Consider the following 27,303-nt stretch of genomic DNA (forward strand, 5'->3'; position numbering starts at 1 on the left):
ACTTTAAGCCTGGCGGACTTCAACTCCCAGAATCTTGGGAGTTAAAGTCCGCCAGGCTTAAAGTTGCCAAGGTTGGAGACCCCTGGGCCAGAAGGGGAGTGGAATTGCCTACTGCTAAAGCCACATGGCAGTCAAAAGGATTTTTTTAACTCACAGCTCTCTTCATGGAAGATACAAACACAGACCTAAGTGCTTTCCCTCCATGTTCCACCATCTCCCTTGGGTGGGGGGAGCGGGGAAGCACGTGCACCAGGCTCTGAATACTGTATTTGTGGACCCATCCTCCCCTTTCCCCAGTGGTGGGATTCAAGTAAATTAACAACCGGTTCTCTGCCCTAATGATTTCTTCCAACTGCCAAACTACTCAGACAGTTAACAACCGGTTCTCCCAACGTGGCGCGGACTGGCTGAATCCCACCACTGCCCTTCCCCCTGAAGCCACCCTCCCGACACTGAGCGCTCAGCACATGGAGGGTGAAACGAAGTCCGTGTAGACAAAAACAATACAAATAAAAATACATGAAGATGCAGGAATGGAGGGGAAACGGGAAGGGTGGCTGGATGACCGATCCAAACCGGCACCTTAAAAAGGGAGCCTCTTCAGCTGCTCGTAGGTGATAAAAAACTGCCGTTGGGTTAAGGAAATAACTTTCAAAAGGAGGCGTTTCTAACCTTTCCCTCCCTCCTCCGGGTTTCATTTCCAGCTAAGTTAACATGTCTAGTTTTACATTTCAACGATTCCAAGAGCCCCAAGCGGACTTACAGGGTTAGAGTTGCAGAAATCAAAGGGATATGTTAGGGTGAAAAGGAGGCAAAAATTAAAAGCAATAAACAAATTATCAGCCCTGATTCCTCCACCCCCCCACACACATACAAAATTGGAATTATAATGGCCAATCATCATCTATGATACCAATGCAGGAGAGCCATGATAAGAAAAAGGGCAGGGATATTTTATATTACTTCAGTAGAAGGAACAGCTCTGAAGAGCTGCCCAAAGATGAGCTAATATCCTGAGTGCATCATGAATATCAAATTTGGCAGGGCTCTCCTGTCACTTGAGCAGGAGCCTTTCCCGAAAGATCTAGCAACTGGATTGGATAAGGATAGAATCTACCCAGGAGCTCTTCTCTGCATAGTGAGAAGAGTGCATAGTGCGTAGAATTATTCAACTCCCAAATTCATGTGGGCTGCCTACATCAGCACGCCCTGAACAAAAACACACTGTTCAAATGTCTCCGCCGAACAGATCGTTCTGGAAGGCTAAAATTGATCTTTAATCGTATCGGCTAAAAATTCAGAAGCTCCCTTTGCCCAGGAGGTCAAAGGTGCCTAAATTTGACCTTAGCTTTCTTCGCTTTTTGGGCTTCAGCAAAGTGGTGTGAATCAAACGCGATCGATTAGTCACTCAAAACCTTGCGTAAGCACAGGAGTTGATACAGCAATCCAAATTAAGTTGCATAGGGGAAATTGTTGTTTAACATACAAGTTCACACACTCGCCTAGCTCAGAGTTATTGTTCTGGTATATAATAACAAGCAGGTTTACACAACATGCTGAATTAGATCCGAATAGATCCGGGTAACTTATAATTCAGCATATGCAGGAAATATGTCACATCTACAAAACACTTGGCTATGATGGATAATCGCTTCAAAAATATTCCCCAGCTTTCCCGGTATGATGGTGCCTCTGCCTTGCGTACAAAAGGATACAATGATATTCCAGGGACCAAGTCTCAACCAATTTGGCCAGAAACCTTTGTAAAGTGCAAAGAAACCCTCACTTTTCCAAGTCTGCAGAGGCGATAAGAAACCACATTCAAAATACATCCTGATCCAAACCTCTGTGTTGTCCCCAACACTTATTAGATTTACATCCTGCCTTTGTTTAGGAGCTTGGAGCACCCCATAAGGGGATCCCCATTTATACTGCTCCCACCACAGCAAGAAAAGTAAGCTGTAGATGAGGAGATAGGGACGAAGTCAACCAATGCATTTACATGACTTAGGGTGGGAATGAACCAGGTGCCCCTGAACCACTACATCACACTAATCCTGACGGGTCTAGGACTTTTCGCCTCGAACTCTTGGCGCTGCCTGTTTCTCCACCAGGGTTTCGCCGCCATGTTATTATGCCTCGGCACTTTGGGCCACAGCCCCTCTGTCCCGGTCACTTCGCCACGGCCCATTCGTCGCAGTACAGTTCGCGTCGGGCTTTTGGGCACACAGGACACTTCGAAGCCAGCCAATCGGTGCAGGTGCTCGAGGGCTTTGGGAGTAGAGCGGGGGCTGCAGTTCAGAGGGAGGCTCTGTCAGTTCGGAGCCTCCCGTGGCCGAGATCCAGCCACAAAAGACAGGGCGGGGGGGGGGGAAGAGTGTGGGGGGGGAGAGAGAGAGGGGGTTTGTAGAGGCAAATTCCCAGAAAAGGGAAGAAGTTTTCCTAGGACTAACTAACAATCCACACACCTTTTGTGGGGTTAATAGGGGACCAATTAATGGCTAATTAGGAAAACAAAAGGAAGGAATCTGTCTGTTGCAGGGGGATGTAGATCTAGATTAGGGTATATAACTGAGTTTCACAATTTAGTTAGATTATTACTATTCCTTGTACCGATTGGCTGGCTTCAAACTGTCCTGTATGCCCAAAAGCCTGACGCGAACTGTACTGCGATGAATGGGCCGTGGCGAAGGGACCGGGAGAGAGGGGCCGTGGCCCAAAGTGCTGAGGCATAATAACCCGGAAGCGAAACCCTGGTGGAGAAACAGGCAGCGCCAAGCGTTCGAGGAGAAAAGTCCCATTCCGATCCTGACTCCCTCAAGATGGTTACTCTGTCGTTCTTACCTTTAGCAGGCCGTCCATTGTTCCCCTATACAGCTCCACACTTCCCACTATGGCCCGCTGATTCATCATGCGGGTTCGAACGACATCCACTGGATTGGAAGCGATGGCACCAGCCAGTCCACAGGTAAAACTGGAACTGGACAGACAAGCATAGAAGAAGAAAGCATTTAAAAGCCGGTGCATCTCACAGAATAACTAGAGATTGTGAATTCCTTCCTTCTATGTGGCCCTGATTTCGGGGACAGGCCTAGTACAATTCTTGGGAGAAAATGTGCGATGGAAACCACAGGCTTTAGTTGCGGGTGGCGGAATGACCGATTCTTCCTCTGAGTTTTCCACAACTCACGTAACATTTTAAAGGACAGTAATACTGGTGGCCTCACCAGAAAATGGCTTTGACACCATAGTCTCTTTGCTCCTTACAATTTCTAACACGGGTTCAGATTTGTTCTCGCTATATTTAAATATAGGTCTGGATTACGCATAGTATTAGGCCAGAAATCTTGGTTTATAGAGCTGGGTTCACTGAATCAAAACTAAACAAGTCCATAATGTGGCTTAGTGCAATATTGGTATTCACCCACTGGAAGGATGCACAATCTCCAGAAGTCATAGGGAAAAATGCCAAAATGCGAGCTCTTGACTACTCCATGCCCACAATCCATGCCTCGTTTCACAACCTACACAACTTGAGAAAAATACTATTTAGGTTAACCACCAGAACAGTGGCAGGTACTCACATGAAATGTGTCAGAATTGTGTCCCCCATGAGTCCTGAAAGTATTAAGTGTTTCTTGGTAATGTCATAGACTGGTAACTCAACTCCCACCACAATAGCAGCTCGCTGAGCAGTGGGAACCACACCCTAGCCGAAGAAAAGACCAGAAGTTAGAATGGCTTCAACCACATCATCTTGAACAATGACCCACTATCGTATAACTTCCATTTACCCCATCCTTAATTGTTCTGAAGTTTGCAGGTTGCTTCATTGTTCACAAGGGAAAAACAACAACAACAGTCCACTGGTATTTAGGTCAGATCTCTTTTGTTTACAAAACTCCTTTAAAAAGATAGATCTATACGCCTGATTTATCAACTACTTCTTTTGACAAAATCCTGATTTCATTAAGAAGTGTTAATACCGAAAATTAAAACCTATTATTTGCTATGCATTATTCCAGTTTATGTTATTTTGCTTTCTTGCTTTGCCATTCTCATCCCTCTAGAGCGGGGTGGGTGGGTTAAACTTGATTTCATTGAGGGCTGCATCAGGGTTGTGTTTGACCTTGGGGAGCAAGATAGGCGTGGCCAGCTCGATGTCACTCGTGTCAGGGGAGGGGGGCACCTGTGGTGACCCAAGCGCTCGGCCAGCGAAAACGAGCTCCTGAGCTCCTGTTCTGTCCCCCTCGCCTCAGTCCGAGCGATGACTTAATTAGCTGGCAACTATCAGCTTCTGGCAGCAAACTAGCGAGCGTCTGCCAAGTGTCTCTGTTATCTCACTTGATGCCGATGAGTCAACCAGGAACAAACAGTACTTCAGCTCTAGTTAAGCAGTTGATTTGCTTGCCATGAAGTGGTATAGCAGCCCTTGCTGCTTTTTTATCCTGTGGGGTGTGGCTCCATGACTCAGCACTTCCTAGGCCTGCCCCACCCTTGCTTCTGTTGTTCCCGCCTCTCCTGCCTATGAAACCTAGGGTCCAGCCAGGCTTGACTGCCATCAGCCGGGTCTGGAGGCGTGGCCAGGAGGGGGGGGGAAGAGTCAGGGGACAGAGGCCTCGCTATCTCCACCTGGCCTGCCTCTGACTCCTGGAGCTGAGTCAGGGAAGCCGGTGCTCCAGAGGTAAGTCCTGATGCCCCTTCCCCCTCACTTTCTGAGTCACTTTCTGGCAGGCGCCCCGGCTCGGGGGGTGCAGACACAACAGCTCCGTTTTCAGCTGCGACGGCCTCCTGCAACCCTCTACCAGCGAAATGGAGCTCGGGAGGGCCACCCGCATCCCAAGCAAGCTCCGTTTTTGCTGGCAGAAGCGCCGCAGGCCAGTCCTTTGCTGTTTAAAGGGCGGCCCCACGGGCCAGATCTAAGCACCCCGCAGGCCAGATTTGGGCCCCGGGCCTTGAGTTTGACACCCCTGCTCTAGACAATTAGGGTCTTACTGGCTGCTCCCCGAAAATCAAAAATAAGGGACCTTGATAAAGAAGGACACTTCAATTGAGGGAAAGTATTAAAATTATTCCACTACTAGAGATCTCCCAATATTTTTTTTAAAAAATTTTTGTGATTGCTACCACCACGTTTATAACTTTCGTTCATACACAACTGTTGCTAAAAATGCTAGAATTAGCCACACCTGCCTAAGGGCTGAATCTTAAATTCAACAACATATTTAAGCTGAATGATGGACAGCAGGTTCAAATCTCCACTGAACAGCACTTAGCAATAGCACTTATAGATTTATATACCGCTTTAGTGCTTTTACAGCCCTTTCTAAGCAGTTTACAGAGTCAGCCTCTGGCCCCCAACAATCTGGCTCCTCATTTTACCCACCTCGGAAGGATGGAAGGCTGAGTCAACCTTGAGCCGGTCAGGATCGAACTCCTGGCAGTGAGTTGAATTAGCCTGCAATACTGCATTTTAACCACTGCATCACCAAGGCTCATAATAGTGGAAGGCCCTGGCCAGGTTTGAGCCAGTAATACTCTCTTTTAGACCAACCAAACTCACAGCATTACTGAAGTGACAATGAAATGAGGGGTGATTCTTTGGAGCACTACTATGAGTTCTCAGAGGAAAATCAGAGAGCTGATGTTGTTACCTAAATTGATAATGAAACACGCTCAGAGAGTATCATGAACCCCACAGTCCTCCTCCTCCACCTCCACAAACCCCATCCCCTTCTAGCATTGATGAAGTTACCGAGTTTGGTAATGAAATGTCTGGTAAGGAAAGAACCACATTCAGAGGGTATTGACACCCGAGGGAAGTCAGAATGTAAACATCATAAAAATTTAAGTCTTAGACAAGCCTTCCTCACATTTTCCTGTGGAAGCTACAACGAAACACATGGAGAGTGGGAGAGAACACAAGGCGCTCTTACCCTCCAGAGGCCCCGTGTGCCTTCTTGCTGGTAGATGTCTATGAAGCTTCCTATCATGCCGCCCTGGAACAGGCTGCCCTGAGCTTGCATTCGAATCTAAAAACGAAGAGAGCAGGGAAGTCGGTGGAAATAGGAAAGCCACTTTATGACCCAACATACGTTGTGACCCAGGCCCCAGTAGGTAGTAGGGAACTCAGTCAGCGTAAAAATGAACAAACTTTATTAGAACAGATGAGAAATTAAAAAAGCAGCAATGGACCAGCAATAAGTGCACACAGCGGCTCAGACGCTGAGCTTGTCGATCAGAAAGGTCGGCAGTTCGAATCCCTAGTACAGGTCACCTGCGTGAGCAGGGGTTTGGACTAGATAACCTCCAAGGTCCCTTCCAACTCTGTTACTGACTTCTTACCTTTAGTACATCTGTTGGATTAGCCAGAGCGGAGGAGATCACCCCTGAAATCACTCCACAGATGACATTGATCAATAACGTCTCATCTGCAATTGGGGAGAACATGATGTAAGCCAAAATTCTGCTCAAGGAGAAAAAGCAACAGAAGTAGATTACAGGAAGGAAAAGTAAAGACGAAAAAGAATGTATATTCTTTTATATACATATATATATATTTAGGGAAAGACCAGGTGGTCAGATTTTCTAACCGTCTCTTTCTTGTACCTAAAGATATTGCAAATCTGCAGGATTCCAATCAAACCTTTCTTTTTCCAGATGGTTAAAAAGTATAAAGCAGGAAGCAGATGAACCAATTTCCTTGCTTTTCCTCCCCAGAATTGTTAAGATTCTCAAAAAGGAATGCCACCCAATCCCTTAAGCTTCCTGGGAGGTGTAAACGCAGAAAGAATTTTTGATAGAAAGGCTGTAGAGAGTCTCAGTCATCCAGGTCATGATTGTCCCAAAGGTGCTTTTTCAGGAGGCAACTGGACTTTCTTGATTTTTTTTTCTTTTGAAGACGTTTCGCTTCTCATCCAAGAAGCTTCTTCACCTCTAACAGGACTGTGGGGAATGGAAGGATTTATATTCCTTGCAGACAGCTGGAAATTTGCATTCTTTTAGAGGGTCCTTGAAGCACTTGGGGGTTTATCTGTGTCCTCAGGGTCACCTGAGCGGTGCTCCTGGTTCCTGTAGTCTGCATTTTTTTTCCTCTGGAAATCTATTCCTACTCCCACACCATTCCAATGGTGTTCATCCCAAATTGTATAGCTAAAAGTCTGTTCCTGAAGACACAGATTATCTGATTTATATTCCTTCAGGGACTTTCAGGTCCCTGGAGACACAGATTATCTTCTTCTTAAATCCTTCCATTCCCCCACCATCCAGTCAGAGCTGAAGAAGCTTCTTGGATGAGAAGCAAAATGTCTTCAAAAGAAAAAAAAAAGTCCAGTTGCCCCCTGAAAAAAAGGATCTTTGGGACAATTTTTGATAGAGATTCAGTAGAATCTGAGAACCGGAATTAAAAAAAAAAAATACCCAGCCAAACGTGATTAGAGAATTAGTTCAGAAAGGAAAAAGCCAAAAAGTTAGAGCAGAGTTAGGCTGGGGAGGGCAGGGGTACTGACCGCAGCACTCTCCATAGAGACCGGGTCACTCTCTGCCCAGGGCCTGCAGGAAAACAAACATTTAAGACATAGTTCCCATAAGCAGAGACCACAACACACAGCATATGTGATAGTGTAGGCAGGGGCAACTTGGTGGGCGATGAAAAGGCAGGCAGGGCAGCCGGACGCCTGGATTTTTATCGGCGTGACATTCCCCCATTTTGAATTTTGGAATGAGCATCAAAATGACTGCATCGGAGGTGTTTTTAAGAAGAAAAGCACTGGATTCCAATATCTGTGGAGATTCTCAGTCATCTAGGTCACGGTTGGCCCAAAGGTGCTTTTTTCAAGAGGCAATCGGACTTCCTGGTTTTTCCTTGAAGACATTTCGCTTCTCATCCAAGAAGCTTCTTCAGCTCTGACTGGATGGTGGGGAAGGGAAGGATTTATATTCCTTGCAGACAGTCATTTGCATCCTTTTAGAGGGTCATTGAGGACACAGATAAACCTCCAAGTGCTTCAGCAACCTTCTGAAAGGATGCAAATGACCAGCTGTCTGCAAGGAATATAAATCCTTCCATCCCCCACCATCCAGTCAGCACTGAAGAAGCTTCTTGGATGAAAAGGGAAACGTCTTCAAAGAAAAAAAAGTCCAGTTGCCCCCTGAAAAAAAGGGTCTTTGGGACAATTTTTGATAGAGATTCAGTAGAATCTGAGAACCGGAATTAAAAAAAAAAATACCCAGCCAAACGTGATTAGAGAATTAGTTCAGAAAGGAAAAAGCCAAAAAGTTAGAGCAGAGTTAGGCTGGGGAGGGCAGGGGTACTGACCGCAGCACTCTCCATAGAGACCGGGTCACTCTCTGCCCAGGGCCTGCAGGAAAACAAACATTTAAGACATAGTTCCCATAAGCAGAGACCACAACACACAGCATATGTGATAGTGTAGGCAGGGGCAACTTGGTGGGCGATGAAAAGGCAGGCAGGGCAGCCGGACGCCTGGATTTTTATCGGCGTGACATTCCCCCATTTTGAATTTTGGAATGAGCGTCAAAATGACTGCATCGGAGGTGTTTTTAAGAAGAAAAGCACTGGATTCCGTGGATCTGTGGAGATTCTCAGTCATCCAGGTCATGGTTGTCCCAAAGGTGCTTTTTTCAAGAGGCAACCGGACTTCCTGGTTTTTCTTTGAAGACATTTCGCTTCTCATCCAAGAAGCTTCTTCAGCTCTGACTGGATGGTGGGGAAGGGAAGGATTTATATTCCTTGCAGACGGTCATTTGCATCCTTTTAGAGGGTCATTGAGGACACAGATAAACCTCCAAGTGCTTCAGCGACCCTCTGAAAGGATGCAAATGACCAGCTGTCTGCAAGGAATATAAATCCTTCCATTCCCCACCATCCAGTCAGCACTGAAGAAGCTTCTTGGATGAAAAGCGAAATGTCTTCAAAGAAAAAAGACCAGAAAATCCAGTTGCCTCTTGAAAAAAAAAACACCTTTGGGACTGGATTCTAATCTTCATCAAGGAAAATTAGAACTGTGCTCCCACAGACTTGATCTAGAATTATGAAAAGGTCAAAAAAAGGGATCAAGAAGAAATCAAGTATAGGTAGTCCTCGACTTATGACCATAATTGACCCTAACCCTAACCCTAACCCTAACCGTCCCCTGACTCTTTCCCCCCACAGGCCATGCCTCCAGACCCAGCTGATGGCAATCAGGCCTGGCTGGACCCTAGGTTTTGTAGGCAGGAGAGGCGGGAACAACAGAAGCGGGGTGGGGCAGGCCTAGGAAGTGCTGAGTCATGGAGCCACACCCCACAGGATATAAAACAGCAAGGGCTGCTATGCCTCTTCGTAGCAGGCAAATCAACTGCTTAACTAAGAGCTGAAGTACTGTTTGACTCATCGGCATCAAGAGAGATAACACAGACACTTGGCAGACGCTCGCTAGTTTTCTGCCAGAGCCGATAGTGTCGGCTAATTAAGTCATCGCTTGGACTGAGGCGAGGAGGACAGAACAATTCTCCCTTGAAAGACTTTGCTGGATGTGAATGAGAGAAATTCACAGTGACTTAATAAAAAGGGTTTATTGTCGGGACGAGGACTCTAGTTCATTCCTAGGTCAGAACAGTAAGTCGAGGACTACCTGTAGAAACAAGTGGGTAGAATGAAAGCCTGAACTTTGCTTGCCTTCCTGCCTCTGTAACCGAGCATTTCCTGTTCATCCCATTTGTTTCATCTAGGAAAGAGACCATGTTCTCTACGATAAAAACATCTGCACAGACATATCCTGATGTGTTCCACAGCACTTTTGTTTCAATACAGCTACTGATGAATAGCAATAGCACTTAGACTTATATACTGCTTTACAGCCCTTCTCTAAGCGGTTTACAGAGTCAGCCTATGGCCCCCAACAATCTGGGTCCTTATTTTACCAACCTCGGAAAGATGGAAGGCCGAGTCAACCTTGAGCCGGTCAGGATCGAACTGCCAAATTGCAGGCAGCCGGCAGGCAGCAGAAGTAGCCTGCAGTGCTGCACTCTAACCACTGCGCTACTGTGGCTCATATGATTGATAATGAACACCATTTGGGACTTGAGTGCAATGCAGCAAGGGAAAATCATCCCAAAATGATGTAGGAAGAATGAGAAGTATAGGTTAAGGAGAGAAAAGTATGATTCAAACCAACCTTGGTCCCTTTAAGACTTGTGGACTTCAACTCCCAGAGTTCCTCAGCCAGCTGAAGTCCATAAGTCTTAAAGGGACCAAGGTTGGAGACCTCTGATTCAAACTGTCTGGAGGTTAAAAAAAAAAACTAACAGAAGAACATAGGAGATTTTTCTACTTTTTATATCATCCTTTGCCTTTCTAGCACTGTCTTTGGCCATCTTGGGAATCTGAAACTCCAAGCAGCTCAGGTGAGCCACAGCCAGATTGATTATCTGTTAATTAATAGATCTGACACTTTAGAGCTTTGCAAAGGAGTGGGGCGAAGAGCCACAAGGTTTTCTTAGCATACCAACCTTCTAAACGGTTCACAAAAAGTCGTTTCAAACTCTGGTATATACCAATCTTTATGGTGCCGTAAGATGCTTGTCTTAATAATGCCGGTGCAATGCTGCAACACACAAAACAACAACGATCCAGCTTAGGCAAAGAGCAGCACTCCCACACTTCATTTAGCCAAGCCCAACAACAAACAAGCCTGAACCGTGTAACTCATAGGTTAGTCCAGTGGTAGTCAACCTGGTCCCTACTGCCCACTGGTGGGCGTTGCAGCTTTCATGGTGGGCGGTAGGGGTTTTGTCCGATACTGAAGCACTTTCCTTTTTTTTAAATTTAATTGACTTTTTAAAAAAAAATTCATAGCATTATTTAAAAACATTTTCATTAGGTTTTCATAAAATTCCCCGTGACAATTTAAATTTCTGAAAATATACTATTTGTATCACCCGCGCATAAGTTTAGTTCACGTTACGTAAGTGAAACTAAATGAAGCTATAGTGCGACCGCAAACAAAAGAGCCTCGTCCCAGAATAGCTCGTGTATCTCCCTCCACACCACCCAGCTGTAACAGGCAAGCAGAGCTGGTAGCCGGCGCCCCCCCCCAAACCCAATCCATGATGTGCGAGAGGCATGCGCAGACGACAATACATGACACATTACTGTGGAACCGGTGGGCGGTTAGAAAATGTTACTACTAACAGAGATACAAAAGTGGGCGGTAGGTTTAAAAAGGTTGACTACCCCTGGGTTAGTCTTTTGTGTGATCCCAACAATATTGCTCCTACAGGTAGTCCTTGACTTACGACCACAACTGACCCCCAAATTTAAGTTGCTAAGTCAGAAATTGATTAAGTGAGTTTGGCCCCATTTTATGACTTTTCTTGTCGCATATCTTAACTGAATCACTGCAGTTGTTAAGTTAGGAGCACTATTGTTAATGATTTTTTATTATTATTTGCATTTATACCCCGCCCTTCTCCGAAGACTCAGGGCGGCTTACATTGTGTTAAGCAATAGTCTTCATCCATTTGTATATTATATACAAAGTCAACTTTTATTGCCCCCAACAATCTGGGTCCTCATTTTACCTACCTTATAAAGGATGGAAGGCTGAGTCAACCTTGGGCCTGGTGGGACTTGAACCTGCAGTAATTGCAAGCAGCTGCTGTTAATAACAGACTGTCTTAGCAGTCTGAGCCACTCAAGGATTTCCCCTTTGCTTGTCAGAAGGTTGCCAAAAGGGGATCACAAGGCCCCTGGGACACAGCAACTGTTATCAATATGAGCCAGTTGCCAAGCATCCCAATACAAATCACGTGACCAGGGAGATTCTGCAATGGCCGTGTGAAAAAATAAAACAGTCACAAGTCACTTTTCTCAGTGCTCGTTGCAACTTCGAAAGGTCACTAAACAAAATGTTGTTAAGCCGAGAACTACCTGCGCGTGGTAGGGAAGAAGCTGTGCATACAGACCTTCCGCCGCGGGCTTAAAACATACCTATTTAATTGTGCAGGACTGAGCTAGATTTTAAATTTATGGGTTTTAATTGGGTTTTATTTTTATATTTTAATAACGGGCTTATAGAATAAGTTTTTTAATTGTTTTTATATTGTATTTATGTGTTTATGTGTTTTTAAGTGCCTGTAAACCGCCCTGAGTCCTTCGGGAGATAGGGCGGTATATAAATATGATTAAATAAATAAATAAATAAATAAATATGGAAAATGGAAGCTGTACTTACCCAGAATATAATGCCAGGATGCCTTCTTCTCTGGAGATGCGGAACAAGGCATGGAACATGCCCCGATATTTGATCTCTCGGAAACGGGAATCAATGCTTTGACCTTGGACTTGAAGTCGCGTTTTGGTGAGATCCACAGGGAAGGTCCCTAGGGTAGAAGAAGCCGCTGAATCACATAGCAGAAATGATCGAACGATTGCTGTAACACAGTGATGGCTAAGCTTTTTGCCATCACGTGCCAGGAAGGGGGGAACGGGAGGTCACGCGTGTGTGTCCACACCCATAATTCTATGCGCCCTTCCCCCACGCATATGTGCGCGATGGTCCCTCCCCCCCACTCAATGGTCTGTTTTTCTCTCTCACCTGGCTCCAGAGACTCTCTAAGAGTCTGGGGAGGGCGAAAATGGCCTTCCTCACATACCCCTGGAGGCCCTCCGGAGGCCAGAAACGGCCCATTTAGCAACTTCCGGTTGGACAGGAAGTGATGTTTTTTGCTATCCCCAGCCTCCAGAGACTCATCGAGAGGCTCTGGAGGCTGGGGACAGCAAAAAACGTCACTTCCTGTCCAACCAGAAGTTGGTAAATGGGCCGTTTCTGGCCTCCATAGGGCCTGGGGATGGGTGGGGAAGGCCGTTTTCGCCCTTCCCAGACTCACAGAGAGCCTCTGGAGCCAGGTGAGAAAGAAAAATGGAAATCTAGATGAGAGAGAAAAATGGAAAGCCAGGTGAGAGAGAAAAATGAAAATCAGCTGGCCGGAGCTGAGCTCGCGTGCCCACTGATATGGCCAGTGGTGGGATTCAGCCAGTTCGCACCACTTCGGGAGAACCGGTTGTTAAATTTCTGAGCATTTTGGCAAACTGGTTGTTGGAAGAAATTATTGGGGCAGAGAACCGGTTGTTAAATTATTTGAATCCCACCACTGGATATGGCTATGCGTGCCACCTGTGGCACACGTGCCATAGGTTCGCCATCACAGCTCTAACATGTTAGCTGTACCGCAATTTGTAGCATTGACTACAGAACAGTTTTGGGCCTGCCGTTTTTTCCCCTAGAGCTGAAGGGGGTTTGAGGATAAGCCAAACTGTCCATCTTGATCTAATAAAATTCCTCATGGTAGTAAAGAATATCAGGGGATTCTGCGACGGTCTTTGTTGGGAAATGTAGTCCAGATTCCCAGCAGGGAAGAAAGTGCATTCTGGAAGAATGAGAGCAGCAAGTAGTTTTTGGTTGGGAAGAAGAGAGACACGCCTCTTCCTAGACCTTCCCAGAGTATATATTTAACAATGCAAGTAATTGCTTTTCGTTTCGGAAGCTTCTGCCCAGAGGTGAGGAACAATAAAGGAATCTGCTTCAAAGTAACTCCACACGTCTTTCTTAATTTTGGACTTTGACAGTCTTCCATCTTAGGTTTTGTGCAGACTTGACTGATTCTCAGAAGTACAACTCTAGTGGGTACAATTCTTATTAAAATTGATTAAGGAAACGTATACGGTTGGCCAATTCGCAGTGATCCCGGACAGGTTACAGAAGAAAAACCCCAAATACAAAACCCAATAAATCTCAGCGCCCTCTCTCCCAGGCGAAAACAAATCAAATCAACCACTTCATGGGCTCCGTATCTCCCTGATCCCCAGGTCCATTGGCAGAACCATATCTTCATGGATTCCCTTTCAAAAGAGTATCAAGGTGGAGAAATCTTATTTTTGCAGGGATGATGTTCCAAAGACAGGGAGCCATCATGGAGAAGACCCTTGTTCTTGATCCCACTAGATGGACCTCCTTCATGGAGAAGTTCTGTAACATACCCTGCATAGGTTTTTTTTTACTCAGCAAAGGTAAGTTAACGTTTTAACAGAATAACAGAGTTGGAAGGGACTTTGGAGGTCTTCTAGTCCAGCCCCCCGCTCAGGCAGGAAACCCTATACCCGTGATGGCGAACCTATGGCACGCGTGCTGGAAGTGGCATGCAGAGCTATCTCTCCGGGCACAAGAGCCGTCGCCCGTTGCTCTTCCGGGTTCCGGCGCGCTGGCCAGCTGGTCTTCATACGCACATGCACACCAACAACCGGAAGACTAAGTGGCTGATGCAAATGCATGCACCGGAAAATTATCTTCCCAGCGCACGCATGCACACCAGCTAGCTGGTCTTTGCGTGCACATGTGCGCCAGAAACCGGAAGACCAGGTGGCTGGTGCGTATGCGGGCCGGAAACAGGAAGATCATCTTCCTGGCGTGCAGCTGCTCTTCCGGTACATCAGCACTGCCCTATACCATTTTAGACAAATGGTTGTCCAATCTCTTCTTGAAAATCTCCAGCCAAGTTGGAGCACCCATGATTTCTGATGGGAAGTCTCTCCACTGATTACAGATAGTCCTCGACTTACAGCAGTTCATTTAGTGACTGTTCGAAGTGACAACAGCCCTGAAAAAAGTGACTTATCACCGTTTTTCACACTTGCAACCATTGCGGCCTTCCTAGTGGTCAAAATTCAGATGCTTGGCGACTGATTCATATTTATGACGGTTGCAGCGTCCCAGACTCATGTGATCTCCTTTTCCGACCTTCTGACAAGCAAAGTCAATGGGGAAAGCAGAGTCACTCACACAGTGTTGCTAGCTTAACAATTGCGGGCGATTCACTTAACAACTCTGGCAAGAAATGGAGCAAAAACTCAGTCAATGGAGCAAAAGCTAAGTCAGAAATTAACCAATTTCTGACTTAGCAACCTAAATTTGGGTTGTATGTCGAGGATTACCTGTACAGCAATATTGTTGGGATCACGTGAAAGACTAACCCATGAGTTACATAGATCAGGATTGTTTGTTGTGGGGTTCACCTAGCAACAAAAATTGAGGGGGGCTCAATTGTGGTCGTTAAGTCGAGGACTACCTATACTTATCCTAACTGTCAGGTGAAAAGTTTACGATGAAAGTTTCGACAGGCTTCACATCAGTTCCGGTGACAATAAGTGTCACACCTGCACATCTATGGAGATTCTCAATTATCCAGGTCAGGGTTGTCCCAAAGGAGCCTTTTTCAAGAGGCAAATGGACTTTCTGAGGCTGTTTGTCTTTTTTTGAAGACGCTTCGCTTCTTATCCAAGAAGCTTCTTCAGCTCTGACTGGATGGTGAATCCTCCCATTCCACACCATCCAGTCAGAGCTGAAGAAGCTTCTTGAATGAGAAGCGAAACGTCTTCAAAGAAAAAAACAAGGAAGTCCAGTTGCCTCTTGAAAAAAAAAAAAAAGTCCGGCATTGTGATGCTCTTCTCCAAAATAATGAAAAAAAAAATTCTCCAAAATAATGGGAGAAAAAATGAAGTGATATAGGGTTTCCTGCCTAAGCAGGGGGTTGGACTAGAAGACCTCCAAGGTCCCTTCCAACTCTGTTATTCTATTCTATTCTATTCTATTCTATTCTATAAGGATTGGACACCCAAGGTCAACTGCTGGACAGTGATTTGGCGGGGAGGGGGGAGAGCTGGGCCAAGACCAGTCCGCCCAACGGACTTCCCTGCCCTTCTTCGCCCGGTCTCCGCGGACTGAGGCGGAGCAGCTAGGCCGCAGCGGAGTCGGGCTAGGGCGTTGCTAGGCACCGGGGGAAAGGGCGTGGCCTACAGCCCGGTAACTCGAAAGGGGAGGCATCCGAGGAACCGCGCATGCGCCCGCGGCCCAACCTTTTCCTCTCCATCTCACCCACCGAATTCGGCCACGAGCGAGGCTAATCCCCCGTAGACGAACGGCTTCCAGCTGAGGACGGACATCGCGGCTGAGGAGGAAGGGAGCCGCCGTGCCCCCTACCCCCTTTCCCGGTGCAGCTTCGTTCTTCCCTGGGCGCCAAGCCGCGCGCTCTCTCGTTTCTTTCCCCGGCCGGAGAGGATTCGCGCTTGGTCCGGACGGCAGCCGGCAAAGGCCAAAAGTATTACAAAGAAGAGAGAGAGGGGGAAAAAAAGGAGGTTCGCTCTCAGCGGGCTGGGAAAATGCGGAGGAGAATCTCGAGGCTTGCGATTGGACGAGGTGGTGGGTTGGGGCTAAAAGTAGCCAATGGCAGCGCCGAAGTCTCTCCTGGGCGAGAGGCGCCTGCCCCGCCCACCCTCCTTCTCTGCTAAGGTGTTCTCCGCAAGATCCGAGGGAGGCGTGGCTCAACCAAGAGGGGGCGGAGCCCAGAGGGGAGGAGAAGGCTTTGATCTTGCCAAGGGCACCTTTCCATCATTAGGCAAACTGGGGAGCAAACCAGCATAGAAGCCATCTTGGCTGGTCCTATGGCAAGGACGGAAGCTGCATCTGTAATAGGGAAAACCTTGCTTATTCAAGTTTCCCCTGGTGGGGCATTCCCCAATGGGAGGAGAGTTTTAAGGATATGATGGAGGGCTTGGCTGCATTCACACATACTAAAAGGTCTGGAACAGTGGCTCTCAACCTTTATAGTGCTGCGACCCCTTTAATACAATTCCCCATGATGTGGCGACCCCAACCGTAAAATTATTTTCGTTTTGAATTTATCGCGCCTGAAGCCGTATTGGCTAGCGATCTGAACTGCTTGCGATTGCCTTAAGGACGGAGGCATTAAAGCGGAGACTCCTCCCCTATTAAGTTTATCGCCCCTGAAGCCAGGTTAGGCTAGCGATTGGGAGTGATTGCAGCTGGCTTGAGAGGGAGACATCACAGCAAAGATTTCTCTCTTTTTTAATTCATCGCGCCTGAAGCCGAATTCGGCTAGCGATATGAAGAGCCTGCAGCTGGCTTGTGGAGTCAACCATTGGAGCGCGATTCTTCGACTCGCAAGTATACTTCCCATATTTCCGATGGTCTTAGGCGACCCCTGGCAAATCGTCATTCGACCCCCAACGGGGTCCTGACCCACAGGTTGAGAACCGCTGGTTTAGAAGATGTGTTCCTGCAGCAGGCAAAGCTCGGCTAGCTTTTTAATTTTTGGTGGCTTCACACGTTGAAGCCCGTTAGGTTAAGTTTAGGGTTCAGTGTAAACGTATCATTTGCAAACGTATTTTGGATTGTCGCGCTTTATGGCTTTCTCACTCCCCTGTCAGTTTATCGGCGCTTGCCAACCCGTTTGCAAAATGTCTGAGGTACAGAAACGCAAGAAGAAATGCACCTTCTCGCCTGTCACGAAAACAGAAAATAATATTTATAGCTTCCGGCTGACATTTCATTACCCAACCAGGTAAAACATCGGTGTTAGAAGGACATCAGGGTTTGCGAATTCTTAAATCAAAATATCCTAGAATTCTTAAATAAAATATTAATCTCTTCTCTGTAGGGGAAGGGATTCAAAGATATCTTTGTCCAAAACATATTATCTTGATTAAGCGTATCAGATCTTCATTGCTTAGGGGGAAAGGTGTGCTACTTGTTATATTTCTACTTTATTTACCCAGTCCCGAAAAGGCTGGGGAAGCCAAGCAAATTCATGGATCTGTTTTCCACTATTTTTAAATTAAAAATATAAGGGCTACATAATACGGTAATACATTTGGTGCGTCTAGTGATGTCCTGCTGACATTCAGAATTACAATCTGATCATTTTGAGTTCAAGACTCGTGATAGGCCTTTTGGGGGCTAAATACAGCCCAGGGCTTGTGCCAAACTGGCAATTCACATCTAGCATACTTCCTCTGCTCAGCTATTTATGTATTTGCCAAGTCAGACCAGCTCATGACAGTTTAGCAGCAGAGAAACCAAACATATTACAAAGAGGCAGTGTTCATTGGCCAATGAACAGTAACCCTCACCATTGTCGTCCCCAATGTGCATGGCAAGAGTTATCTATAACAGTAACAGAGTTGGAAGGGACCTTAGAGGTCATCTATTCCACCCCTCTGCTCGCGCAGGGGATCTATACTAGGGATTCAAACTGCCGACCTTTCTGATTGACAAGCCCAGCGTCTTAGCCACTGAGCCACCTAGCCAGGCTCAAAAACCTAGAAAAGTTCTGCTTAACTACCTACAATACAACATGGATGTCAAGGTGAATAACAACCAAGCCACTTGGGTGGGTGGGTGGGTGGGTGGAACTGTTCTGCAAGGTGAGAGCCCCCTCCCACCCAAAACACATTATTGGTGAGCTCCTACCTCACTTAACCTTTGCATCTCCACTTGGGAGAAAAGTCCGGAAGAAATGAATTTCATACAGAGGCAGCCTTGAAGGAATCTGGGATCAAAGGGGCTTCATCAATTACAATCAGCACTTTGAAATGTGCCTGGAAGCCAATGCAATCCTCATAGTGCTGATTGGGTTCTCCCCTCCCAGCAGGTGGGCAGCTGCAGTTTTGTATTAAATTGCGGTTTTCGACCAATATTCAAAGGCATGGGCGTCTAAAATGTGTTCAGTAGCCTAGCTAGGGGCGATAAGGGCCTAAGTCACACTCCCTGGGGCCTTTTGCTCCCGATAAGGCTGCAAACCTTGTAAGGTTTGCCCCCTGATAAGGCACATCTCCCTTATCAGGGGGAAAAAAATAAATCGGCTGCTGCTGGAAGCAGAAACAGCAGTTTGTGTACATTTTTCACCACTGCTGGTAAAAAAAAAAATGCCTGAAAGGAAAAAACAAACTAGGAAAGGAGCCAGCAAACATAAAAGAGAGGGTGAGAGAATATAACCTGGCAGATACACACCTACATGGGAGTAGAAGTGTGGGTGCATGTGGGCGCGAGATGAATGAATCAATGGAATGAGAGAGCAGCAGTGGTGGGATTCAAATAATTTAACAACCAGTTCACCCAGGGTCAGGTTAGCTGTCGTGGGAGGCATGGCTCCTCCCCATCCTCCAGCTCCGCCGCATATGTGGGATGAGCATCCCGCAACATATGTGGGATGAGCATCCCGCGACGGCCAACCTGACCCTGGGCGAACCGGTTGTTAAATTACACACACACCCCTCCTGCTATCAGTGGATCCTGGGCACTGCGCTGCATTTGAGAAACGGGAAACGGAGCGGCCGATGCAACGGAAGGAGGAGCAGGGAGAAGAAAGAGGGAAAACAGCTTTCTCCTTCCATTGCGCCGGCCGCTCCATTGCAGCACAGTGCCCAGGATCCACTATGATAGCGGTGTGTGTGTGTGTAATTTAACAACCGGTTCGCCTGAACTGATGTGAACCGGCTGAATCCCACCACTGCAGAGGACGTGAAGTTTTTGCTTTGCTCCAGTCAAGCTCAGGTGTGCATATCCTGATCGCTTCGCTAAGGGAATGCAGCTTCTGTCTTGAAAAGATTGCTCATCCCTTGCCATGCAGTTACACTACAATGAAGCAAAGGGTTTTACTTCGCAGGTCGTATCAGACTTTGAGAGGCAGTGCTCGTATCTCGTTCTTCAAGCCACTGAGCCCGTGTTGTCTGACGACATTTCCGTGGTCATGTGGCCAACACGACATCCTGCTGGAGTGCAAAACACATGGCTAAAAACACAGAACGCTGTTGCTTTCCCACAAAGTGGTACCCATTTATTTACTTGCTTTTACATGGCTTTTGATCTGCTAGGTTGGCAGGAGCAGAGGCAAGGGACGGGAGCTCACCCCATCCCATGGTAGGAGGACTCAACCTGCCAGAGCACACACCTTCTCCGGCCCCTATGAAGCCATCACGCCTCTTTACTGCAACTTAAGGAGGATAAATGCAGACTTAAGGAGGGAAGCTGCAGACATGGCCACGGTTCAAAAGTGGATTTATTAAAGCCTAGATTTTGAAGAACGGAAAGCTCACACTACTGCTTTGCATCTGGAACATCAGGCCTTTACTGCAACTGGGCGGCAAAATAGCACCTGGGTTTTGTTTTGTTTTTTATGGTTTTCCTTTCTGGAAAGACAAACCGCTGCTCCAAAGAGCACCCCAGAGTTTCCTCAGGCGTTTTCAAAATTTAACGTCGCGCTGTCCCCCCAACCCCGCCTATTTCACACAGCCAATGTTCTGACCGCTCTGCCTAGAGCAGCCCTTTCTCGTGCGTGCGAGGAGAGAACACACCAGTTGAGTTAATAACGATTTGAGGATTTCTCCCAGGAAGGCTTGTCTCTATTTTCTGAGCGATCACGTGATCTGCTTCCCGATGAGCAGTATCTATCTTTCATGGCCTCCGTTTTTTTGTGCTCGCTGAAGGGCGTTCTGCGCTCCTGCCTGTCCCTTTCTGAGCCTCTTTCTCGAGGTCGCGCTGCCCCACTCTCATATTTGAGCTCTTGTCCTGGTGGCATCCTACTCTGGTGGCGGTGCCCAGATGTGCTGCCCCAGGTTTCCTGGTTTGTCCTAGCATAGCGTTCGTAGTCCGGGTCCTCTTTTTCCATTTTAATCTTGGATTTGGAGAAAAGCATATCCGTAGCCGGTTCCTCTTTCAGACGTTTCCGATGCTCTCGCTTCTCTTTCTTCTTCTTCTTCTTTTTTTCTGAAAGTACAAGAAATGTAATCAAAAGGATTTCCACAAATCTCTCACTTCAGACGCTTTTCTAGGCCTCCTTTTAGGGGTGAAATGCTACCAGTTCAGACCGGTTCAAGTGCGAGACTCTGCCTACCTGGCTGTTGTTACTTCCTGGTTTTAACCAGGAAGTAACCTGTTTTTTACCCTCTGCACATGCACAGAAGGGTTTGCACATGTGCAGAGGATCCACGCATGCGTGTGCACTTCCGAACCAGTAGGGAAAGTAAGTAGATTTCACCCCTGCCTCCCTCCTTTATATATTTCCTGGTATTCCATCTTTCCAGAAACTCTTTCCTAGCTTTCAAATGGCGTGCAACTTTCTTTCTCAACGATTTGAGAGGGAATGCTCCAAAAACCATCTAGCCCCAATCTACTGACCCTTTTTTTCCCTTTAAGTTTGTATTTCTCCTGCTTACCCAGAAATGTTGGCTTGTTAACCCTAATATTTATTGTATCTCCTCTAACAGAAAGGACCAGCGCTTTCGATTTCATTCTTGCTCAGTTTCAACAACTTTAAAATGTGTGGATTTCAATTCCCCAAATTTTAGCTGGGAAAGTGTGCGAGCTAAAATACAGGCATCTTAAAGTTGCTCAGAATGAGAAACAATGCTCAATTTTATTTTATGTCGCAACAAATCTTTAAAAATAGGGAATCAGCCTTTTCTCTTTCGTGCCAAGATATTTTTGGTTCTCTAAAAATCGTCCAGTTAAATGAGGCTGAAGACCACATGTGTATTGGTGCAGGTACAATCCACTCTCATCATTTAATAACCCCATAATCCCTTGCGGGGTGGAGTCTGGGCAACTGAATGGAGCTAGCAGAGCATTTACTGGCCAGATGCTCTTCCTGTTGCCAATGCAGAGTTCTGTTCAGCAGATATAGTCTTATCGTACTGAGAGAGAGAAATATCTGCCTCTACCTAGGATCAAACTCACAGCCTCCTGATTGTGAGGCGAGAGCTCCACCTCTACGCCACCGCACCACTCTGCAGGTACAATCCATTCTAATCAGATATAATTCAAAAGCCAGAAAACTAACAGGATTCTGGATCTCCAGGTCATTCTTCTTCACTGAAATGCTGCACACACTGTGTATTCCTACATCTGGAAGTTTCCTATAGCTTTAAAGCGTGATTTGCAGGCAGCACAGAAACACACAACAGCCTAGTTCAAATAAGGCACATTGTAGCACAGCACGTTGTGTGAATCAAGTCAGTTATGACTTAATCAAATGTGATTAAACCAACGATCAGTTTTCCAGGTTGTATAATTCTGGCTATAGAAAAACTTCTCACCTTTCTTGTGCCTTTTTACTTCCGCTTCATCATCATCTGAGGGTTCAGCTGAACTTGGAGGAGGGGTTTTAATACCGCATCCTTTCTCTCGGAGAGCCTTCGTAATCTCATCCGTGTCCTCAGAATCTTTGGGTGGGCGGTAGTTGGCCACGTGGTCTACACGGATTGTCCTTCCTTTTATCTGCAAACATGAAATTACAAACCTTGTGAAACTGTTAAATGTTTTTTTTTTCCCCATTGAAGTTATAGGAGCAGGTATCCATCAAATTATAAGCAATTAAGATTTTGGCTTAAGATATAGTGAAGCCTGAGATAATCTGTGGATTATTATGAAAGAGGCTTTATTTTTGCTGATATGAAAAGAGGATTTGCTCCTTGCTGTTCTCTTTCTGCTACGTCCAGGAAGCCCTGCATAAATTCACTGAATCCTTTCGTAAGAGGCCTTGGTGTTTCTAAATATATATTCTGTGTGAAACTGTATCACAGCCCAATCTGAGCAACAAAATCCCCAGAGGATCTCCCAATGGCTAAACTAACCTTGATCCCATTCAAGTTATCAACTGCAAGAATAGTGCTTCGCTGATCTTCATAGCAAATGAAGCAGAAACCTTTGGATTTCCCCGTCTTTTTATCACGTACCAGGTTTATGTTCACTATTTCTCCATACCTGAACAGAAAACAGGAAGTTGACAATATTTAGTCTTGGGTCTAAAGAACAAAAAAATAAAAATAAAAGAGAAAATGGCATAAGCAGTGGTGGGATTCAATTTTTTTTACTACTGGTTCTCTGGGCGTGGCTTGGTAGGCGTGGCAGGGGAAGGATACCGTAAAATATCCCCATTTCCTCCTGATCAGCTGGGACTCAGGAGGCAGAGAACAGATGGGGGCGGGGACTGTCAGAGGTTGTATTTACTGGTTCTCTGAACTACTCAAAATTTCCGCTACTGGTTCTCCAAAACTGGTCAGAACCTGCTGAAACTCACCTCTGGGCATAAGCACTGGATGATTTTGAGAAAATACAAGTGTTGATATAGGGCTTAAAGACTGTAGCCCTGTTCCATACACTGAGACTAAGAGCTATTTTACTAGATTACATCTCATCCAGCAGTTTCAATCAACTAGGTAAGCTCTAAGCATTCATAAGTCTCCCAGAAGCAATTCAAGAATATTACTTATTTTCTAAACATCTGCTTTAACAAATAATCTCAGGAAAAAAACCTGCCCTGGAATAGATGCTGTTCCAAAATGCCTGGGTTTTCTCCAACAAAACACAAGATGATGATTATTTTCATATTTGTTTCAGCTAAACTGATGCTTTTAGTAAAAACTAAAGGCGTCAGTTTAGCTAAATAAAATAAATTCTATTGTTCAGAGCTTTTTTTAAAAAAAAAATGGTGTCCATATGGATTTTTCCAATAGAGGGAATTCCACATTTATACCGTAAAGCCTATAACAGCATAGTACCTCCCTGGCAGAAGGTAAAGACAAAAGCTGGCAAAATCATTGATAAAACTACAGTGCACTATTTTGAAGCAAGCACTATTTGGTTCAACAGCAGCTGCTTCCAAACAGATGTATCTGATTTCACTGTAAACTTTTAAAGCTAACTTCGCAAGTTACCCTTTTATTCCCCCCACCTTCACTGTTGTTATTTGCGTTATAGTTTGGTTTTAATTGAAAAGCCACATTAAAGCAATCTCAAACCAACAAACACCTTCTCATTTTCTGAAGTTAAAGTTTTCCTTGTTCTTACTTACTGTGAAAATACACAGATAATGTCCCCTTCGGTCAGTTCATATGGCAATCCCCCTAAGGAGGAGAAAAGAAGGGAAGTGATTATTAAACATTTAGCCATTTTCCTGTACGGACTAATCATAGTTGACGATGCCGCAGGGACTTGGCAGGGGAAGATGCTTCTAGGCACAACCACGTACCCACAAACACCCAGGCACTGTCGCTATACTCCGCGTGCCAGGAGACCTTCTCCTGGACTCCCAGCTCTGCTTCACGCTCATTCAGTTTGTTGATCAGCTTCACTTTCGTTAATGGGCTGGAGAAAGAAAGAAAGAATAAAAAACCATGAGTCTTAATCTACAGTTCATAATCCTTTTAGACCTTCCAGAAGGAGGTGGCGATCCCAATACTTACTCATATTGACACATTTATTCATCCCAGAGATCAGTGTTACATACACACATTTTATCCCTCCACCTCTACTGCCCACACCACACCAGGCCAGCTAAAAAAAGGGAGCCTGCATGGACACACATGTTGGAACCCAGGCGTCCCCATTTTCTAGCCCACTGATAGTCCGAAAGATGCTTTTTTCAGGAGGCAACTGGACTTTCATGTTTTTTTTTCTTTGAGGACGTTTCGCTTCTCATCCAAGAAGCTTCTTCAGTTCTGACAGGATAGTTGGGGAAGTGGAAGGATTTATAATCTTTGCAGAATAGCTGGTCCTTTGCATCCTTTTAGAGGGTCCTTGAAGCACTTGGAGGTTTATCTGTGTCCTCAGAGTCACCTGAGTAGTGCAAATGGTTCCTGTAGTCTGCAGTTTTTTTCCTCTGGAAATCCATTCCTCCTCCCACACCGTTCATCCCAAATTGCCTAGCTAAAAGTCTGTAGAGATTCTCAGTCATCCAGCTCACGGTTGTCCCAAAGGTGCTTTTTCAGGAGGCAACTGGATTTTGAAAAGAAAAGGAGAAAAAAAAAACAAGGAAGTCCAGTTGCCTCCTGAAAAAAGCACCTTTGGGACAACCATGAGTTGGATGACTGAGAATCTCTACAGAGTTTTAGTCCACTGATACTATATTTGCCTCTACCCTATATACCAGTGGTCACCAACTGGTGGTCCATGGACCATAGGTGGTCTGCGAGAACATTTTGGTGGTCCACAGAAAAATTATTTGCATTTTTTATATTGCACTAAATACTATTTATTTTTTTTTAAAAAAAAGTCCTATTAGTGGTCCCCGGGATTTAAAATTATGAATTTAGTGGTCCCTGAGGTCCAAAAGGTTGGTGACCCCTGCTATACACAGATATATGATGTACTCATCCTAGTAGCTCAAAGATTAGCCTTAACTGGAGCAAAACAAAAAAAATGGCAATTATTATTGCCCCTTGCCTGAGCAGGGGGTTGGACTAGAAGACCTCCAAGGTCCCTTCCAACTCTGTCATTCTAGTACTCTTAGATGAAAACGCACTCTGTGTATGCCCAGAAACACACTTCCGCATTAGTTTTGTATCGATTCCACGCTATATTCACCATAGAATTCCGAAGTTTTAAACTTATCTCCAAAAAAGCCCTGCTCCCACTTTTCCTTTTCATAAAAAAAATATTTGTTACTATTATTTTTTGTTATTTATCCAACTGCCACTTACTTCATCCTGAAAGCGTCCTCCTGGATTTGCACATGCGTCCTCTAGCCCGCTGTACTGCGCAAGCGTAAGCCCGCCTCTTCCTCTCTCCGATAGGCTGAGCCTCCTGCGATTTTCCCTTCCTTCCTTCCGTTTCATCTCCCATTCTCTTCCCCTCTGGAGTTCCTCAAGGAACCATAGAGGTAGAAAGATCGATTAACTGATGTCGCCGGTCTAACACTTCGCTTCTCGATGGTGAAAATTCTGCAGTTCGTCTTGGAAACTTACAAATGAATTGCATTTGCGGTCGAAATGCTCCGAAAATCACTTCTTGCACATCGCGTGTGCATATGAATCCATTGCTTACCATTTATCATTCATTCTTAAAATTCTTCCCAAATAGTGCGAATGTGGTCACTAGCCCTGATATTTTTCAAATAGTTTTTATAGTTATGATCAAAGCAATCTAAGAAGATAACCAGACGTTGGCATAAAAAGAAAACGCATGGGAAAGATCCAAATAAATCTCAGAGTTAGAATAATTGGTTGCTAGCCCAACCAGCTGCCGTATCAGAATTGGCCAATAAAAAAAAACTACAGTATATCAGATCTACTGGTGTATTACTAAAGACAGAATGGGATGGCTTGAATAGCTTGATAAGCAATGCATATAAGAAAGATGAGTCTTAGTCTCTTGGTACTCTAAGGGCAGCTTACGTTTGCATTTCAGAGAATACAAAATTTCTCCTGCAAGCTTTGATAAGCATTCTTGACTTATACCCATCACTTTAACCATCATGATTAAAAAAGAGACAGAGTGATAAATTGTTAAGACATATAAACACTCGTAGCCTGATGCTCTCCACAAATCTGTGGAGAGCGGCCACAAATCTGTGGGTGGCCACAAATCTTAAGAATGTATCTTACATGAGGATAACCCTATAAGCGTCTGCTGAAGAGACTTCTCATCTATGAATGAGAATGTATTTTTCAAATGTTAAAAGATGCCACAAGAACCAGGGCCACTCAGACCTCTTGTCGATGGGTTTGATATAAGGAGGAGCGCAAAGCCACATAACTCTGTTTTACACTGCAGACGTCCTTATTGCCCGTCACGTGCTTGTGTGAGAATTTTTGCAAGATTGCTTGCAAGCCAAACAAGTAACTGGACATCAGCCGTCAACCAGTCAGGAAATGTGCCTTAAATTGTCCTTGCTGCCTGGATTCATGGGCCATGTGATTTTTTTTCATTGATCAGCATACATCTGGTCCAACTGAACATGGTTCATTCAATAAAGTGACAATAAGATTTAGCATCAAGCATGAACCAAGTCATTGTCAGGTGAATCCAGCCAGGGAAACTGAGCAGCCCCGACAACACATACTGATGATCCTTGACTTATGACTGGTCACTTAAGTACAATGGACCCAAAAAGAGGACTTACAACCCAGTTACTATGCCTGTGCCACCTCCACCATCTCCCTGTGACAGCATTTCGGACTCTCAACTGCCGACACACATCTATGGCCATTTGCAGCAACCTGTAGTCATGTGAACACAATTTACAGTTTTGTTGGAAAGTGGTGTTTATTTAGGGTTTCCAGCAAAAACTGTCCCATAGCAAACCACCACAAAGCAAACAATTTTAGCAATACGCATAGCCCTTAGAATAATATACCAGTTCATAGTGCTTTACAGCAGGGGTGAAATGCTCCCGGTTCGGACCGGATCGCCCGATTTGGTAGCGATGGCAGCGGGTGGTTCAGAGAACCGGTAGCAAAAATCCCTGCCTCCCCCATGCCCAGCTGAGCCACGCGATCATCAGAGGTTCTTTTTTTTTTACTTTTAAAAGCATTTTTTCTTGGGTCAAAAAAATGCTTTTAAAAGTATTTTAAAAAGCCTCTGATGATCGTGCGGCTCAGCTGGGATCGTTAGAGGCTGTTAAAAGCATTTTTTCTACAACCTCTTCGGCAGAAGAGGTTGTAGAAAAAAT

At 45.5% G+C, this 27,303-nt stretch overlaps 2 protein-coding genes across 4 annotated transcripts; both read right to left on the reverse strand.

Annotated features, from left to right (window-relative positions):
- Positions 1-78: 78 nt before the first annotated feature.
- Positions 79-18,461, reverse strand: SLC25A14 (solute carrier family 25 member 14). 2 transcript variants are annotated; one of them, XM_058196836.1, is made up of 11 exons: positions 18,327-18,461; positions 15,937-16,520; positions 12,237-12,384; positions 10,513-10,607; positions 8,318-8,360; positions 6,346-6,466; positions 5,937-6,032; positions 3,585-3,709; positions 2,845-2,980; positions 1,716-1,796; positions 79-625 (listed from the first exon to the last, which is right to left on the reverse strand). In XM_058196836.1, the coding sequence occupies exons 2-11, from the start codon at positions 15,998-16,000 to the stop codon at positions 584-586; spliced, it is 951 nt and encodes a 316-aa protein (XP_058052819.1). In that variant the 5' UTR covers positions 16,001-16,520; positions 18,327-18,461; the 3' UTR covers positions 79-583. The 2 variants fall into 2 exon arrangements, with proteins under 2 accessions (XP_058052819.1, XP_058052820.1); XM_058196837.1 differs by lacking the exons at positions 8,318-8,360; positions 18,327-18,461 and having other exon boundaries at positions 81-625; positions 6,346-6,431; positions 15,937-16,351.
- A 1,435-nt stretch (positions 18,462-19,896) lies between these two features.
- Positions 19,897-25,432, reverse strand: RBMX2 (RNA binding motif protein X-linked 2). Of its 2 annotated transcripts, none has more exons than XM_058196936.1 (6): positions 25,334-25,432; positions 23,884-23,999; positions 23,707-23,758; positions 22,487-22,616; positions 21,950-22,130; positions 19,897-20,621 (listed from the first exon to the last, which is right to left on the reverse strand). In XM_058196936.1, exons 1-6 carry the CDS (start codon positions 25,336-25,338, stop codon positions 20,218-20,220), a joined length of 888 nt encoding a protein of 295 aa, XP_058052919.1. In that variant the 5' UTR covers positions 25,339-25,432; the 3' UTR covers positions 19,897-20,217. The 2 variants fall into 2 exon arrangements, with proteins under 2 accessions (XP_058052919.1, XP_058052918.1); XM_058196935.1 differs by lacking the exon at positions 25,334-25,432 and adding an exon at positions 24,098-24,126.
- Positions 25,433-27,303: the final 1,871 nt, after the last annotated feature.

Source organism: Ahaetulla prasina, chromosome 11 (genome assembly GCF_028640845.1).
Source record: "Ahaetulla prasina isolate Xishuangbanna chromosome 11, ASM2864084v1, whole genome shotgun sequence".
In the NCBI taxonomy this organism is placed as follows: Eukaryota; Metazoa; Chordata; class Lepidosauria; order Squamata; family Colubridae; genus Ahaetulla; species Ahaetulla prasina.